The sequence below is a fragment of the Ambystoma mexicanum genome, chromosome 9, assembly GCF_040938575.1.
Source record: "Ambystoma mexicanum isolate Mex_15411 chromosome 9, UKY_AmexF1_1, whole genome shotgun sequence".
NCBI lineage: Eukaryota > Metazoa > Chordata > Amphibia > Caudata > Ambystomatidae > Ambystoma > Ambystoma mexicanum.
The window spans coordinates 1,022,070,104-1,022,089,068 of record NC_090931.1 but is presented as its reverse complement, the minus strand read 5'-3'; the positions used below and the strand labels follow the sequence as shown (position 1 = coordinate 1,022,089,068).

The 18,965-nt window shown below is 45.0% G+C and overlaps 1 protein-coding gene across 2 annotated transcripts in view; it reads left to right on the top strand.

Moving 5' to 3' along the window:
- CSRNP3 (cysteine and serine rich nuclear protein 3) overlaps window positions 1-18,965 on the top strand; it is a 386,324-nt gene that overhangs the window by 123,599 nt on the left and 243,760 nt on the right. For both annotated transcript variants that reach the window (XM_069616294.1, XM_069616293.1), the window contains exon 2: window positions 6,313-6,483. In XM_069616294.1, coding sequence (XP_069472395.1) covers window positions 6,336-6,483 — 148 coding nt within the window. In that variant the 5' untranslated portion in view covers window positions 6,313-6,335. The remainder of the gene's footprint in view (window positions 1-6,312; window positions 6,484-18,965) is intronic.

Below are 18,965 nucleotides of genomic sequence, written 5' to 3'. Positions count from 1 at the left end.
GACATTTTTTTTTCAGAGTTACGATCAAGGATTTATTTCATGGCAGATTATAATCCTCCGTCCTGGTACCCCACTCCTACCACATGCCTCAAGTGGTTCATGAAGCATAATTTGTCATTAGTTGGTCCAGTGGGTCAGGAAAAGCGTGTGCACTAGTGTTTGGGGCATTCATGCTAATACATTACATTTTATGTTATGTTATGTTATTTATTTATTTAATTAATTTATTTGTGCATGTGTGGAGCGTGCAAAACCCTCAGGGATCAAGGTGTTAGTTAGCAATGGGGGGTTGTGGGGGAAGAGGAGTTAGGCAGAGGGGAGAGGGAGGTAGTTACAATGTACAAGTCAGGAACAAGGTTGTCAGCAAGAATAAGGTTCAACTGTTCAGTATGGGGCTAGCATGGGGTCAGTGAAAGAGGCTGCTTTAAGTTGTCTTCTGAACGGCTTGTACAATGTCTCTGCACAGAGGTGGGGAGATAGGTCGTTCCACAGCCGTGCAGCTATGTCTGGGAAGCTGGAGCCTCCCGCTCTGGTGCGTTTGTAGCACGGGGTGGTAAGTCTATGGCATAAGATATTCTAGTTGGTCGGGATGAGTTGGTCTTGGAGATTCTGTGTGACTGGTAGGAGGGTGCAGAGGTGAAGGGACAGCGATGGGTAATGGAAAGTATTATGAAGAGAGACATCGCAGCTCGGATAGTGTTGTTCTGGATAGTCTGAAGTTTAATTAGGTTATGCTCTGACGTGCCAGCGAGAAGTGACTTGCAGTAGTCAAGGTACAAGCCTATTACCTATTACTGCTCTAGCAATGGTTAGACGATCTTGTGTGGAGATGAGGAGTTTGGTTTCCTTCAAAGGTTTAATGGTGTAGGTGGCTGAGGAAGCAATTGCGTTAACCTGGCGTGTCATTCAAAGGCTTGAGTCGAGTTAGATGCCGAGATTTGTAACCCCTGGAGAAACAGGGATGGTGCAGGCATCAGCCATGAAGGTTCGGGAGGCTTGGTCACGTTTGGCTAGACTGGCAAGTGCACATATAATCAGGATCTCTGACTTCTCATCATTGAGACAGAGTTGGTGTGTCCGTCCCAGTTTGGATAATGTCGTAGATTTTGCTGATATGGCTGAAGTTCTGCTATTTGTTGCCAGAAATGGGGATGAGGATCTGGGTATCATCAGGGTAATCTGTGTAGGAAATACCCAATGCATCGAGGTGGTCAAATAAAAGCTTTGTGTAAATGTTGTGCAGGGTAGGAGACACACAAGTGCCCTGTGGTACACCACAAGTGACATGCGTTGGGTGGGCCGCTGCTCTGCCAGCGTAGACACGGGCTGTTATGCCTGCCAAGAAAGACGCATTCCATTTTGTGGCCGTGGGGGAGAAGTTGGCGCCAGTAGTGATATGAGGCAGAGAGTCTGGTGGTTGGCTAAAAAGGTCCTTGTTGCGAATACTTTCAAGAGGTTCCTATCTGGTGTCTGTATAGTTTTCTGTTTGCGAATGATGATGTTTATTGATAATCCATGGCTTTTGTGCCTTTTTTGTGGGTGTACCTACTGCCATTACATACTGGTCGACAGAACTGCCCGAAGATCTAAGCCAGAGAGAAATCCCTTCTTACAGACACCTCTGCGGACTCTGTCGCGCATGCTGAATACATGTGCATGGTGGCGTGCCTGATGAAAATGTACTCTACAGCACTTATTCTGCCCGTGTCTTACTGAAATAGCTATCACGTATGCATGGGATCATACATCAGTTACAACTGTTACCAACATGTAAATATTACACACATCTAAACAGGGTGATGCACACCCACACAGAGCACATCCATTTAGCATCATTGTTTAGCACTGCATCTTGCTGTGGGAGGAGTGATGTGTGGACTGCAGTGGTACATTGCAAGGCATTAATTCGTTTTCAAAAATGGATTAGCAGAGTTTATTGAAATGTTCTTGATTAGCAAGCAAATGTATTTGATGATCAATGTTGTACTAATATGTTTAATGTCACCAGAGGTTATTTGTCTGCAAGACATAAAATAAGCAACAATACAGCATTTTTGTGTACAGCTGAGGTAAGACATTAATCAGATGAGTGTCTAAAAAGTTTTAAGGTTAGCTGCATGAATGGACCATATAAATAGATATGATAAAAAGGCTCTAAAACAGCTGTTTGCAGTCAGTATTGCAACTGGAATTGTCCCGTGTATTGTTTGCTTGACCCATCATTTGCTGTGTAGAGAGAAGTTCAGAAATTTCAAAAATCAAAAATCAAAATGTTAAAGGAAAGTTGCCATAGCCTGAGACTAAGGTTGTAATATGGTGTTGCAGCAGGCAGTGTAATTGTCAAGTTCAAGTGAACAAGATGGCCTTTGCTTGTCATTGATATCAATATCAACTGTTTTCATTATAGCGTTAAATACCACTTTTGGGAGAGGGCAGGGTTGGTAACGGCCCTCAAGCGCGAACTAGGTTGGCCCAAGAGCAGCATCCCAGCCTTTCATGGCCTTGAAAGCAGTATTTATCGCTATTAGCACTTTAACATTTTGTTTTTAAGGGAGAACCGGGATTTGCCCAATTCCTCCTTCCCTTAAAAAGAAATTACACATATGTCCAAGATTGGAAATAACTATTTCTAGGACCTGAAAGTCAGCCAGAAGGTGTGCAGGTGAAAGAGGCCAGTGGGAGGGTTCAAGGTGTGGCACTCAAGTGGAGATTCGGCCAGGGGCTCCCCTCCAAGGACAGAGTGAAGGCTAGGCAGAAGCACAGCGGGCCGGCATAACATGTGGACGGCTACTTGCAGATTCAGCTTGCATTCCCGGCCTTTGGGTTCGATTGGCCAGCTACCTCCTGCAGGTGCTAATGAGCGAGCTCTGGGGGCTAACTACAGTGTACAGACTGGATGGAACTATTGATCACCACTTTACGTAAGCATCTAATTAGCTTTGTGTATTCATTATGCAAGTGGAAAGATAAATGGAGATAACTGCATAGTGGATGTAGTAGCGGGCTGAGAACTGGGCAAACTAGGTGGAATATTGTAGTTTGCGGCCATCTCAATTTCAGGGCAGCTGGTATAAAGCATACAGAGTGAGACGATAGAATGTCAAGGAGTTTGGGACCAGCTCATAGGATGAGCACCAGTTACACAGATCAGTGGAACCAGCGGGTCACAGCACTAGGTTTCCCATCAAAAGCATTTGGCCGTGTGATCATTTACATTTTCAAAAGTGTGTTCACTCATCAATATGATGCATCTTCCTCAAAAAAATGAAGTATAGTTTAACCTATGAGATTTAGATACACTAATTTAAACTTCACTGAAAAACAATGCAGTGTTTTACAATGTCAATACTGTAATTATGCATTATGCAGCAACTTACATCCTTAAGAATGGTATTGCAGGACTGCATTTTACAAACATTAAAGTTCACACATACTGGTCTGTCAAACAGGATATAGTTAGCTTACTAAAAGTGTCATCCCGATTACTTCTGGTTTGCAATTATTTAAAAAAAAAACATAGAACCTTTCTTGCCTTTGGCACTTTGGAGATTTAGAGATTATTTATCCCTCTCTCTCTTCCCCCTTGCAGTGGACAGAGAAAAGAGGACGGAGAAAGCCCTGAGGGCAAGAGAGGAATGCAGGGTGAGCTGTGCTTTCATTGAACTGGGCAATTTAAATAGCTAGTTGTGCTCCACAAGTTTCAATTTAAGTAGCAAACCTACAGAATTGCATAGCAAATAGCTATGTAACACTGCTTATTTTAGAGAGACTGTCTTGCTTCTCCCCTCGCCTCCTCTTCACCTGTTTTCTGTACAAACGCTGTGATAATTCCGTATTCTGGGCGTTACATAAATGCAATAAATAAAATAAATAAATGCTTTGCTTTGGCCTTTTCTTGGTATGTCCTTCAGTGGTGACTAATGTAGTAAATGACTTATTACAGAGTTCCCAGATATTTAAATCACATTACTCAGTAATACAGCTTGATGTGCTAATCACTAATTGCTGGATTCTGTGTGCTTCCCACATGCTGCACATGTGTACCGTGGCAGGCCTATTCAGGCCTATTCAATCTGTCATCCCGCGGAGTCTTTTGAAATGGTTTCCATTGAGTTGGGTTACAGTAACATCTGCTATCATCTACAGAAGTCCAAGCAGAATGTGCTACACGAAAATGATGTACTTATTAGTAATCTGCAGCAGGCCATATTTTGTTCCATTATGACAGATGTCTGCAACCTTTGGCTATTATGGACTACAACTCCCATCAGCTAGCCAGCATACTCAATGGTGAGAGATCATGGGAGTTGTAGTCCTGAACATCTGGAGGGCCACAGGTTGCAGACCCATGCAGGCTTCTGAGAAAAAATGTCTAGTCATTTCCAATGGCCTGGAAACACAACTGTTTGCCTGGTTTGGTCAAACAAGCAATGATTTATTTATTTATTATTTGTATCGTGCCAGATAACAATCCCAAAGGCATCAGGGCACTCACAAACACAAATAACACATATGATTCTTCATAAGACCGCATTAACAGGAACGCCAATGGTATTCTAAAGTATCTCCCATGTGTATTCAGGAGGAGCACTTCATACAGTGAGGAGTAGGTAGGCAATGGCAGGTTCAAAAGGTAGATCATGCATCCTTTTGAGGGCTGAGGAGGAATTCATCAGCTGTATGCAGAGATGCATGTTCCTGTGTATAGACCGGACAAGAGAGGGAGACTATGGGCCTGATTCATGGAATAGTTTGCGCGGGAAATAGGGAACTTGCACACCAAACTGCGTGCAAAATCTCATTTGTCGATTCATGGAATCGAATGCGCAAGATTTGCCAAGGACTTGCGTGCAGTTTGCGCAGGATCGTCACGTCTCTGTGAACCGACAATCGCCTCGCGCGAGACACCACGCAGAGCGTGGGTGTGGCTTGCGCAGAGTGCCTGGACGGGGGCAGAACGCAAAAAATGGGGAAGAACATGCGAAAAAGTGGGCATTCCGAGGGACGGCTTGCAGGCAGTCCCTCGTCCATCCACATTTGCAGCAAACGACACATATTCATGGAACCACCCGTGCAGCCTCTCGGCATAGAAATAGCCACACAAATCCCTCGATCTCTACGCCACCCGAAGGCAGGCGTAAAGACACTTGCGCATAGGAATCGCAGCATGGAGGTGGGTTTGCATGTTGGCTCTAGGGGTGTGTGTACGCAGCCGGGGTTCCAATCTAACATAGGGGTGCACGTACTTAGCAGGGTGCAGGAACAGTCTACAGGGGGTTTGCATGCAGAATTTCAGAGTTTAACCCAAGTTACAAATGTTCATACGCATGTTGTCAGGGTTCCCGGCAACAGTTACAGGGGACCCTGCGCAGGCTCCCAGAGATGCTGGCCTGCTTGTGGGGGACCCCACGTATTGTTTGAAGGGTGCGTGTATTTGCGCCAGAGGAGCACGCAAAGGTAGCTGTTCTGGCTGTTTATGCTTTGCGTGGGGCTTGTCGGGGGGCATTCCGTGAGCGACTTGCGAATACAGTTACTTTGTGCAGTAATTCGTTGAATACTACGGGCACGCATTTTTTATTCTGTGCGCAGGCTTGCTCAGTGTCATTCTCAGCATGCTGCAATTGCGGGAGAAATGCGCAATTTTCCATTAATCGAGCCCTCTGACTTTCTGGTAAGGCTCACACTCAGGGAAGGAGAGATTTGGCGAGATAGGTGGAGGACAGGAGTACTGTGCACAGAAAGAACTAGTGAGTTGGAGGGGGCAGCAGAAGAAATGAAATAGCATAGTGACATGACAGTCAATGGGAGCAGAACCTAACAGGATACTGAGGGGCCCTTACACTGTCCATAAACTCTCAGCTTCACTTTGTGTCTATAACTCAGTTGCAAGCCAGAAACACCTGTTACACTCTTCTGATCGTGGCTGTACATTTAACCGTAAATGTTGCCCTTATTGGCGCCTGCGCAGATCACTTTGCCGTAGTTGAAGCGTCTAGATGCCAGTGCATAGGCAACTGGTGTTTATGATAATCGAGAAGCACTTAACACGCATCATGAGTTGGCCCTTTCATGGCTTGCGGAATCACATTAGGGTGCTAATGTTCTGATTTGAATATTTTGCTTATTACAATGTTTCGTGATTGATTTTAAAAAGAGATACTTGTGATGTACGGATATGGGAACGGCAGTGCTTGCTTTTTGTGTTCGCCACATGACTGTATTTTTAATGTCGCAGTGGTAATTTTGGGGCAGGTGTTTGCCCTTGACCGTGCTCATGAGTGGGATGGTTCATGGTTTCTATCTCTCGTACAGGTACATGTGACATCATTGCAGCTATGAGTGGAATTTTAAAGAGAAAGTTTGAAGAAGTTGATGGTTCTTCTCCCTGCTCCTCCGTGCGCGAATCAGACGATGACATTTCCAGCAGTGAAAGTGGAGACAGTGGCGACAGTGTCAATCCATCAACTCTGAACCATTTGACCCGTAAGTTGCACCGTAAGTCGCTGGTGTAGAGTGAACATTGTTTGGCCTGCAGTCAGCGACTCAATAAATAACCTGTGCATGGTAACTTTTAAAAACCTTGTGCTTGCATGTCATGTCTTCACTCTGTTTCTTGGCACTTCATTTTGCAGTCCCAGTGTTGTTGGTCACAGAATTGTACCGCTGTAAGAAGACATTTTAATTCTGGCTGGGTCTCATTTTGATTGTCCTTAATCATTCTTGCATTTGCCACTGCCAGAACTCCTGTTGGCTGTGCCCACTAATGCCAGTATTTGACACTGAAATAGCACCTCTGTTGGCTATGCCAAGTAATGTTAGTATTTTCGACTGTAAGAACACTCATGCTGACTGTAACTAGTAATGGCAGTATTTGCCACTGAAAGAGCACCTCTGTCGGCTATGCCAAGTAATGTTAGTATTTTCGACTGTAAGAACACTCATGCTGACCGTAACTAGTAATGCCAGTATTTGCCACTGAAAGAGCACATCTGTCGGCTATGCCAAGTAATGTTAGTATTTGCGACTGGGGCAACGTTTTTGTCTTGGAAGCAACACAGGTTTGAAACCCGATCCTGCGCTTAGAAACCAATCTCTGGTATTAAACGCGTTATAAAATAACCATTATAATTATAAAAGAACAATTATAACACCCATGTTGACTTTAACTAGAAAAAACAGTATTTGCCACTGAAAGAGCACCTCTGTCGATTAATCACAGTAATGCCAGTATTTGCCACCAGAAGAGTACTCATGTTGACTGTGCCCAGTTTCACAGATGGCTTTAAACATCCACAGACAAAGAGAGCATTTCTATGGTGCTTTATTAACATTCGAAACAACTGGTCTGGGAAGACTTGGTGGTTGAAAGTAAGGGGGTCCGGTCCATTCAGCTTTCTCAACCTTCCCGTGGGTTCCCTCCACCGTAGCCCCTAGAATGTCCCCAATGGATTCTAAAGCATGGTACTGATACTGATACTGTCTAGGTATTTTCTAATCTGGCAGAGATACCTAAAGGCTATGGCCTTCTCTATCTATCTCCCACTGGGATTTTGTAAGTGTTCCTCCCTCTTTTGGTAGCAGAGTGGTTTCACCGGGGTGTCTCCACTTGTCTCTCTGCCTCATACTCTCTCTCACATTCTCAGTCTCTATCTCTCCCTCTGTCTCTATCCTCCCTGCTCCCTCCGTGAGCTTCCTCGTCTCCCTCACTCTCAACCTGTACCCCTTTCCTTTTCATCTCACTTCTTTCCTTTCTCTCTCTTCCTATCTAATTCCCTCTCCTTCTCCAGCTTCTTTCACTTCTCTTCTGCCACCCTCTCTTCCTGCACCTCTTCGTCCTCTCTGCCTCCTGATCTTATAACAGTCTGTCTGTCCCGCCCTCTATCTTCCCCCTTCTCCCTGTGCTCACCACCACTTCACCTGACCTCTGCCGAAGACTGTTCAATCTTCTTAGTGCAGACTCAGTCTTTGTAGCCCAGCCTTTCCTCTTGTAACACTCGTCCCGGCTCCATTGGTTCCCCTGGTCATATGCTCCCTTTAATCTAGCCCTCCGCGGTTTGAGAATTCACCAACTCCTTTCCAATCTTCATTTGTGTGGTGACAGCCATGTTCTTAAGCTGCTTATTTTCCTCATGTGCTAGTGACTTTTGTTTCCGACTGCGTGTGGGGAGGATCTTTTCTTACTCTCAGTTAATTTTCTATTGCCCCTAGGTTCCTTCTGGTCGGGTGTTGGGTATCTCATGCTTTCTGGGCAGGAAACATGTCATTCCTTTCCAGGTCTTGATTCACTCCCCCTGGTTCCAGTCTGGGTTTTCTTGGTTGTGCCAAAGTGCATTCTGTGTGTACAGTCATATACAATGCACACTCAGATAGGGCAGGGACTGCCCCACTCAACTCCCTCACCCTGCCTCTGGGGCAAGACCAGCCCTGGCATACACCCTGGCAGACTCCCTCCCCCAGTTCAGGAGGGGTCCTTTTTAACCACTGACATGGTCAAGCTAGGGCATACACCCTGGCAGACTGCCTCCCCCAGTTCAGGAGGGGTCCTTTTTAACCACTGACATGGTCAAGCTACTGACCCTGTCACACAGGTAATGCAAGTAAACTACAGGTTGTGACTAAAAATGCCAGTATTTGCCCCTTTAAGAAAACATGTGTTTTTGCACCCAGCCCTGTGAAACATATTTCCGGGGTGTGTGGCATGCCTCCTCCCATGCCAAACACATGGTCTGGAAGGGAGGACTGCTATACACCATGGAAACCTCAGGCACAGTCAGACGCACACATTCTTTCCAAATCCCCTCCACACACCATACCCACAGACACTCATTAACATGTACACAAAGTCAATAAAAGAAACTATCACACACGCATGTGCATTTCTACACAAACATACACATATACAAAATATTTTAAACACATTTACTTGGACAGTGGCCTTGATCATCCCTTCTGTTCCAGGACTCCCTTCAGGCACCATCGGAAGCACGCAGCAGGTCAGGAGAGAGGATACTCCGTTCACGCACCCTTCTCCCTGCTCAGGAATCAGGCGAGGGGTGCAGTCAGTATTATGACACCCCTCTCTCTGCCTGAGACTGGCAGGGAGTGTGAGTGGTGAAGAGTTCATTAGTGTCCTCAGTAGGCTGGATTTTCAAGCACCCACTGATGGCAATGAAGGCTGTGATGCTGCAGCAGTTTTTCCAATGCATTTGTAAGTCTGTGCACGAGTCACTGCATGGGCAGCGGATATCCCTGACTTTGACCCAAGCACAGAGCTGTGCCAGGGTGGTATGTAGGCTATTGTTTGTATTCGAAAATAATGTACATATGTTTAGTTTCTTGGTAAATGCTACGTTTGCATCATGGAGCGATTGAAAGGCACTTGCTCCATAATGCAGATGAATTCAAAAGTATTATTTACATTTTCTGTACCCCATGGGTCCTGAAAAATGGAAGGGCAGCGCCCAAACATCCCCTATTGGCGAGTTGCCGCTGCTCCTATCCATGCTTTAGTTAAATTGACTCTTGTGAAGCAGTGTAGTGATATGAGGTAAGCCTAAAATTAGTGTGATTGAGTGAGGTTGTATTTAGGAACTACTTGGTTTCAAATGGGTGTTTGTAGCTTAACATTGGTATTACCAAAGTTTGTACACCACCACTTAAAAAAATAATCTTTCCACTGTAAAGATATATACAAATATATGCATATATATGGGTATATTATAGTGTGACTGTCATCACACTATAGTTGATTATCGAGATAGCGAAAAAGGTCAACATTTTGCTCCAGCGCACAGCCAAAACAGCTGGACGGAATTGGACCAGGTACGAAACAACTCGGGCACGAAATGTTGACTCGATTTCTGGGTGCGGTCTGGGGTTATTCCGTTCAGTAGTTGTTAAAATATTTGACGGAGTGGGTGCCCCCTTCTCCCAAAACTATACTAATATCTCCCATGGTGCTTTGCAGCAGAGAGGCTGACAGGATTTTCAGAAATGAAAAAACAGCCATGTTACCCCAAATTTCTTTTACTAAAAACTGTAGATTTGCTGGGTGGATTTGGATGAAATTCTTAAAACATAAAGTTTGTCAAGCCACACCTCCCCCGTGCCCGCGACTGCAGATTATGGGGACAATATGTTATTAAATGAAAAAATAATTGAGAAAACAAAAAAAACAGTCTCACAGTTTTCAGCCCATTCATTTTCCCTTTGAGAAAAAGTGCAGATTTTGAACAGCTGCAGCGTGAAAACTACGCGGTAGATTCGGACCAAATAAGAAACGACTTAGACACAAAACATTGACTTAGATTTCTTGACTGGTTTGGGGTAGATCCATCCAGTAATTTCTAAAATATTTGGCAGAGAATGGGGTTCCCCTGTTCGTTAAAACCTTTATATTAGCCCTGGTGCTTTTTACAGCAGAGAGGCTGGGCGAGGCTAAAATTGTGTGACTTGCTGGATGGATTTTAATGCAATTTTTCAAACAAACAGTTTATCAAGAGCCCCACTGTACTGGACATTTTGAGAACGATTCATTAGAAAATTAAATTTAAAAGGTATTAAGAAAACATAAACATGCTGTTTTCAGCCTACTTGTTTTAATTCCCGTTTATAGAAAAAGTGCGGTTTTTGAACAGTCATAGCGTGAAAAATGCTTGGAAAATTTGGACCAAATAAGAAACAATTTGGGCACAAAGGGTTGACTTAATTTTCTTAACTGGTTTGGGGTAAATCCATCCAGTAGTTTTTAAAATATTTGACAGAACTGGGTGTCCCCAGCTCCTTAAAACCTTTATATCGGTCTTGGTGCTTTGCAGCATAGAGATTAATAAAATTTCCATGAGGGATCTACGGTGCCCCTTCTTCAAAATGATACCTGTATATGTGTCCCACAATGCATCAGCAAAGCTTTTCAGGAATGAAAAAGCTACCATTTCTATTTATTTTTTGCTCGATGCGAGAGATAACCGCGGTTATAACAGGTATATCCAGGGTTAGCTAAAAAAGTGGAATAAATTCCATTTGGAATTGAATTGAATTGTTTATTTGTCTAGCGCACAAAACCCTCAGGTAACTAGGCGCATAAAAAGAAACAGCAGAATGCCAGGATCGAACAAGGGACCTTTATATCTTCAGTCTAACGCTCTCCCAACTGAGCTATTTCGGCTGTTAAAGACAAATAATGAAATGGCATCAGGCTAGAGGTGGGGAAAGATGACACCATTTGAAATTGCGTTGTTTTGCCGGTGGGGGGTTTGGAAGCAAGTTCAGAGTTCAAACGTTTTTGCATAACCAAGCTTATCTGGCAGGATAACCACGGTTATGATAGAAAACTAGATTGGGAATGAAAGTGCATCAGACAAAAGGACAAGTGTTTGGGAGGAATGGGAAAGTGCTAGGGAGGGAAAAAGAACTTGAAGGGAGTAGGAGAGCATGGCACAGGGAGGCGGGCACTTGGTGATTACCTCGGAGGGCAGGGAAGAGTTTGTGATTTTACAGGCTTTTGATGGATATCCGTGGTTATTTGTGTGGTTTACGAATTAGCTGTTGTTATCTGTTGTACATTGATAACCACGGTTATGAGGCGGTTATGGGGAAAAGGTTTTTCAAAAAGATAGTTACAAAATGTGATTAAGACAAAAAAAGGGGAATTTTACAGCTACAGTGTGGTGTATCGTAATGGATGTGGCCGAAGGCTATGGCTACTGGGTTACTCTAAGGAACCGAATGGTGCAATATGGAAAGTGGCTGAAGGCCATATCTAGTAAGGCCCAACGAAACCTAGTGGGCAACATGTGAAGGGGCCAAGGCAAAAGGCTAGTGTGCCAAAAAGAAACCCTGGCCAAAGACCCTGGCTTATGGGCCTGATAGACATGTACAGTGGCCACAAAAGAAAGATATTGGGGGAAAATGTACAGTGGACACGGCACCTAGAGGGCAACATGTCAAGGGGCCACAGCGAAAGGCTGCGGCCACTGACCATGACTGAAGGCCATTGCTAGTGTTCCCAAAAGAAACCTAGTGGTGTGGCCACATCCGAAGGCCATGGCTAGTGTGCCCGTTTAGGAAACCTATTGGAGCAACATGCAAAGTGGCCACGGCTGAAGGCCATGGGCACTGAGCATGACTGAAGACCATGGCTAGAGGCCCGAAAAAAAAACTATGGTATAACAAAACCCTTGAAATTCTCTGAAAATATCGAAGTTAACGTGCAGTTAAGTTGCGCTGATTTAACGCAAACAAAACCTTGAAATTCTGCAGATTTGGGAAGTCATGACCAGCTTAACTCAGCACGTTCCCGTTGCAACGCCCATGAGCACATACATATTATAAGAGAAGGGATTCACAATGACGTACAAAATGGCATTATGGGGGACATGGCTTCATGGGGGACATCAACGGGTGTGCTCATGACTTCCCATATCCGCTGAATTTCAAGGGTTTTGTTGCATTAAATCTGTGCAACTTAACTACACATTAACTATGTTTTTTATTTAGCAAATATATATATTCAAGGAATAAAGTTAGTTGCAGGGATGTTAAGGTGAGTAATATTTTCTAAAGAAACTTGAATTCAAGGAAAAAAACTTTAGTTGAAGGTAGGTTAAGGGGAGAACTCAACACAACAAAACCCTGAAAATTCAGCTAAAGTCACCTGAACTACATGTCCCCTGCTGCACAGCCTATGACCACAATGATGATGACATCAAAGATCACATCGCTGATGACATCACTAATTACATTACAACTGTAACTGTCATTAAACATGGCCGTCAGCCATGGTCAGTGTGCATGACCAAATATATTTTAATACGTGAATGGGTACTAATCATGGCATTCAGGTATGGACAGGGGTCACAACCTTCAACCATGTGTACATTTTTGAACAATGTATTACTCACCTTAACGTCCATACAAATAAAGTTTCTTCCGTGAATTTCAAGGGGTTTGTTATTCCATACATACTTGATATTAATAATACAGACTAATGGATTGATGTAACATGTGTAGAAAGTAAAACAAAAAGGAATTGTGCAACCACATTCCCCCCAAATAAACCTGTTCTTAAAAAACTTTATTTGCATATTAATTTAACTTTTTAAAGTGTTTGCATTTATATGTACTGTTGATGAATAGAAAGTTATTTAAGTGTTAAAGTAACTGTGTACAAACACTACACTCAATATATCCTAAAATAAATCTTTATAAGACTACTGGCCACATATATGTGTAGATATGTTTTTTTTTCAAAACGGTTTTTATAGCCGTGGCTACTAAGAATGCATGCGCAGATAAATGAGGCAACGACTGAGAAGTTTTACCCACGGCTCTCACAGGGGTTACCGCTGCTATAATGAAAATACATAAGGGTATGTAGTTTTTTTGTATACACACTGTATTGAAAGGATCAATTAAAGGTGTATGAGCCGTATATACAGCATGTGTTTTTAAACAACTTTATTTTGGTTACAGTGTTATCTATGCATTACATGTGTTATTGTGGCTCCTTTTACATTTAATATTCATGCGGTTTAGCCATCCCCCCATCCCTGTGGTCCCTCCTCTACCACCTCTTTAGTCCGTTGTGCTCTGGTGGGTTGGAGACCTGTCGGGGCTTTGGGGGCCTAGGAAGTTTGATACCAGGCGGGATTGAATTGTTAATGCCGGGAATCGGGAGTGGTAGTCCAGAACTGGGGCCTAGCAGTCGGTGAAGCGGTGGAAGGACCCCTCCTTAGCCACTGTGACCTTCTCCACCTCCCAAACTTTTATCCACCAGAGGGCCAAAAGAGGACCCTCCTGAGCTTTCCACTTCCGTGCCACTGTGATCTTGGCCGCAAGCAGTAGGTGTGTGAGCAGTTTGGCAGATCGTCCTGTTTTGGGATAGCAGTCTGGGCTCGCCACTCCGAGAAGGACCACCTCCGGGGCCATTGGTAGTTTGCGTTGGGTGATGTCTTCAGCGATCCGCAGGACCTCCCTCCAGAAGGTCTGTACTGTCGGGCATCCCCACCACATGTGGAAAAAGGATCCTTGCTCGCCGCAGTGTCTCCAGCAGCTCGGGTCTATGTCAACGTTGCAGCAGTGCAGGCGAACTGGGAAGTAATACCAGCGATGAAGGAGCTTTAGGGTGCATTCCTTGTTTGTGACGCATCTGGAAGTCGAGTTAATCCTGGACCATATCTCCACCCATGTTTGATATTCTATGGGGTGTCCCAGGTCCACCTCCCATCTGGACATGTATGGCGGTCTAACTTTTAGCATGTCCTCCTGGAGGAGGCGGCACAGTTTGGTGATCCGACCCCGGCCTGTGTCTTCCCCTATCGCTTGTTCAAGAGGGTGGGTGTCCCGGGTTGCTCCCATGCGGACTGTCGTCTGCGAGATCCAATGGCGGAGCTGGACGTAGGCAAACCTCTCTCTTCCCGTCAGCTGAAAGCGGTCTTTCCCTTTCTCGAAGCTGAGCGGATTGTTGGCCTCGTAGAGTTGTAAGAGGGATCAGAGGCCTCCAGTGGTCCATCGGGTGAAGCAAGCTGCCTCCATTCCTGGCCTGAAGTCAGGGTTCCAGATGACCGGGGAGAGCGGGCCCGGACCCCGGGGAACCTTCCTTCTCCGTCGGGTCCACGCCCAAGCCTCGAGGGTCGCTTTGGTGGACGATAGCATCTGCAGTTCACGGCTCTGGTGAGACCCTGGGATGTGTAGCAAGGAATGTAGATGTGGCTGGCATCTGGATTGCTCAATGTGGAACCATTTTGGGAGGGGCCTCCACACTCGCCCAGGCCGCAGCGCTTGCTAGTTGGGCTGCCAAGAAATAATTCATCAGGTTGAGGAGCCCAAAGCCGCCCCATTTTGCGGCTCCTGTCATGACCCTCATAGGTATTCTGGCACTGCGTCCCCTCCACACAAATCCCGTCAGCTTCCTCTGTAGTTCTTCCAAGGCCTGTTTTGGGGTGGGGGCGGGAGAGCGGAGCATAGGTACAGCAGTCTAGGTAGGAGGTTCATTTTACATGCTGTGACCGGTCCCAGTAGAGAGATCTCTTGGTTGTCCCATCGTTGGAGGTCCTCCTCCAGTTCCTTGAGCAACTGGGGGAAATTCGCAGTGTAGAGCTGTTTCGGGTCTGCTGTGAGGCGTATTCCTAGGTATGCCATTGAGGAGGTGCTCCATGTTAGTGGGCAGAGAGCCTGGAGGTTGGCTACAAGGGGGGTGCCTAGGTTGATGCTCAGTGCCTCCGATTTGGAGTAGTTCACCTGGAATCCAGCCACTCTTTCAAACGTCTCCAGCTCAGTTAAGGTAGCAGGCAAGGAGACTTGGCAGTTGGTGATGGAGATCATCACGTCGTCGGCGTACAGGGAGATCTTGAATTGTTCTCTGTTTATCTCTAGCCCAGTGATGTGCTTGTTGGCTCGTGTCCTTTGGGCGAATGGTTCCATGACCAGAGCAAATATCAATGGGGAGAGCGGACAGCCTTGTTTCGTTCCGCACGAGAGCCGGATCGGGGATGAGGTTTTCTGATTCAGCCAGAGTGATGTTCTCAGGGCTTTGTAGTTTGCCAACGCCATTTTCTGGAATGTCGGGCCAAACCGGAATGCCTCCAGGGTGAGGCGCAAGAAGTTCCTGTCCACCCTGTCGAATGCTTTGGTGGCGTCCAGAGTTAAGACCGCCAGGCCCCGTTGTTCTTGGGTCGCAACTTCGATGAGATTGAGCACTCGGCGGATATCGTCCATGGTGCTTCTCCCCCTGACAAAAACTGCCTGGTCCTGGTCTATGATAGTTGGAAGGATTTGCGCCAACCTGTTCGCCAGTACCTTTGAGTATGTGTAAGCGTCCACATTGAGCAGAGATATTGGCCTATGTGAAGAGCACTCCTTCGGGTCCTTGCTGGGTTTCAGTAGCATAATTGTGGTAGATTCTTGCATGGAGGGCGCAACAGTGCCTGTGTCCCGAAAAGAGTTAAATAGCTCCGTCAAGTATGTGTTTATTGTCTATTTGTTATAACTGAAAAGTTGGCCCTGAATAGGACCATTTTGGGAGATAAGGAAAAAAGAGTTAGGGATTGGGAAGGTCAAAACATTAGGATTCGTACAAATAAAAAAAGGTTTAAAAAAATGCATTTCTTCGGATTTTATATTTTCAACATTTTTGTGTGTTTTTTTCTGAAGAATGAGGTAAAAGAATTGACACTTAAAAATATACCTAGCGTTGGCAATTGGCTGTATGTTCTGAAAGAGCTTTGCCCCAAGTGTTTTAGGGTGCCACCTCCCACCTCGATCAAGCTGTGACAGGTTTTGCACATCACAATAAAATTAGAAAGATCGGGTGCAGGCAGGTTGGGTGTTAATTGGTGGAAAATAGCTAGTAATCGAATTGGAAGCCTGTGGGGCAGATAATAAATACTGCTATGCTGATCTTGCTCCATGCGCTTTGACCTTATGTTTCACTTGAGCCTTCCTATATGATTCATCCACTTCATCCCAATGAACATGGACAAGATGTCGAATTAACGTAGATGTCCCCAAGCTCTGCTACTCTGTGTGAGAAGGTCCCCTCCGCAAAACCTTACCACAGAAAATACATGACGTCCTCAATCTCCGTTTTGCTGTGTTGGTCCTTTATGCAGACATATTGCCAACTGTCAGCTATTTGTTTTGTGCACATAGCTTCTTCTGTGGCGGTAAAGCTAAAGCCACCCACACCACCTCATCATCACTGCTGGTCATAGTCATTTTGAAATACAGGACTATGGAGGAAAAATGAAAAACTTTAAAAATACACAACACAAAAAAGGACTCTGCCACTTAATATCCCAATACTTTAAAAAAAAATAACAAGCTAAAATAACAAAAACTGACAAACAACAAAGCACAAGAAAAAGGTATAGGAAGAAGAAAGGTAAAAAGGGAATGGATAAAAGGAGATACTGCTTTTGAAAGTTCCGCAAGGCTCACAATGAAGTTCACCCACCAAGAGACAAAAATCAATGACAGAAAACACAAAAGAGGTGCATGGGAGAGGGGTATAACTGCGGTGACATGACATAGCCAACCGGTATATGTTTTCTGTACGCGTGTAATGACATGATCGCGCCTAATTATTGACCTATTCGCCTGAGTGAACGAGTAGACACGCCTGCATGTGGCCGTAGCCGCATCCAGGGCAGGCCCAATCACTTTGAAGCTACGTTGACGTGGCTTTGTGCCTGTTTTTTGACAGCCAATTGGATCACGGGCTGCGCTCCCTCATTTAGCCGCTTCAGCAAACAACCCAATCACACGCTACACCGTATTGACGCGGATATGCCCTTGCTGTGTCACAAAATCCATGCATGCGAAATCACCCAATAGGATGTCGAGCTCCTTCAATGCGGCTACGCATCATCGCACTGATGCGCCAGCCAATCATATCACACACTGAGGCTGTGCGTCCACACATGATTCCTATCCTCATCAACGAACTGACCAATCACAGGTTGCATAGTATTGACGGAGACACACCCATGCTGTGTGACAAAATCCGCAAGTGCAATGCCGTGTGACAAAATCTTCAAGTGCAAAATCAGCCAGTAGGATGTCGAGCTCCTTCAGCGCGGCTGCACATCTTTGTGCCTGGTGTGCCAGCCAATCATATTATGCGCTGTGTCTACACGTGATTCCATCCGCATCAACGAACGGACCAATAACACATTGCGGGCTATTAACGCGGATACGCCTATGCTGTGTGATGAAATCTGTGCGTGCAAAATCACCCAATAGGATATCAAGCTCCTTCAACACGGCTACGCATCTTCGCGCCTGCCGAATGGACCAATCACACGTTGCGGTTTATTGAAGCGGATACGCCCATGTCGTGTGACGAAATCCACATGTGCAAAATCACCCAATAGGACGACACGCTCCTTCAACGTCTTCGGAGGATAGCTCAAAGCCAACGTGCTTGCCTTGAAAGCAAGACTAGGTGGAGCAACACAGGTTCGATCCCCGGGTTCACACGTGATGCGCCAGCCACTCATTCACCTAATACTCCTTTCCCTTGCCTTGTCATTTGCTCAGTTTTTGTATTTTTTGTTTTACTTTTTTCATTTTTTTTTACTTTTTCTTTTTAGTGTTGCCATTTTTGTTATTTTACATTTTCCTCCCCAGTTGGACATTTCAGCATGTCTAACCATGACAACACCAGCAGCTGCAATGACGATGTCATCTGGGTCCCAATCCATCACCACCCAGGAAGAAAGCCACAGGAATGAAAACCCTGCAGGCAGTTGGTGATATTTCAAAGTTAAAGAGCACGGCTCTAAAAAAGAGGCAGCGGATATACAGTGGACATTGTGCATGAAGACTCTAAGACGTGGACCTCCAAATGTGCCACCGCAAAGCCCTGGAACATCTGTGATGATCAATCATCTGGTGAGAATGCATTGGGGTTAGGTGGACAACATGTATTGGAAATTGCATGAACACCACAAAACTAAAATGCATGGGGCTCATGAATTACGTGCACGGATATCAGCAGCACGTCCAGCACCTGATTCCACCATTGCAACGCCTTGACACTTAATGAACCCTCAACTTCGGCGGCAGTGTCATCTCAACATGTTCCAATTTTACCGGCTCCGAATGTCTGTTATGAGAGTCCTGTGTGATCTATGCCCCCAATGGGTAGCCGTGGGAGGTGCTGCAACTAAGGATTGGGACAAGTTAATAGCTGAACACCACAGTCATTGTTATCATTTGTTTGTTTTTTAAGCAGCGATATATTTTCTCTTTTTTCTGAATTTAAAAAAAAAATACCAAATAAATATATGTTCCTTTTTATTTTAATTACCTTTGTTATATGTTTCATCCTTATGTGTTTTTCTTCCCTGAAGGGCCAGCCTCTAAGTTACAAAAATAGATGAAATTGTACACAGACTGCAAACATATATTACAATATCTATTGTAATTTATTGTATGCAGTTTGAGTGACTCAAATCCCCCAC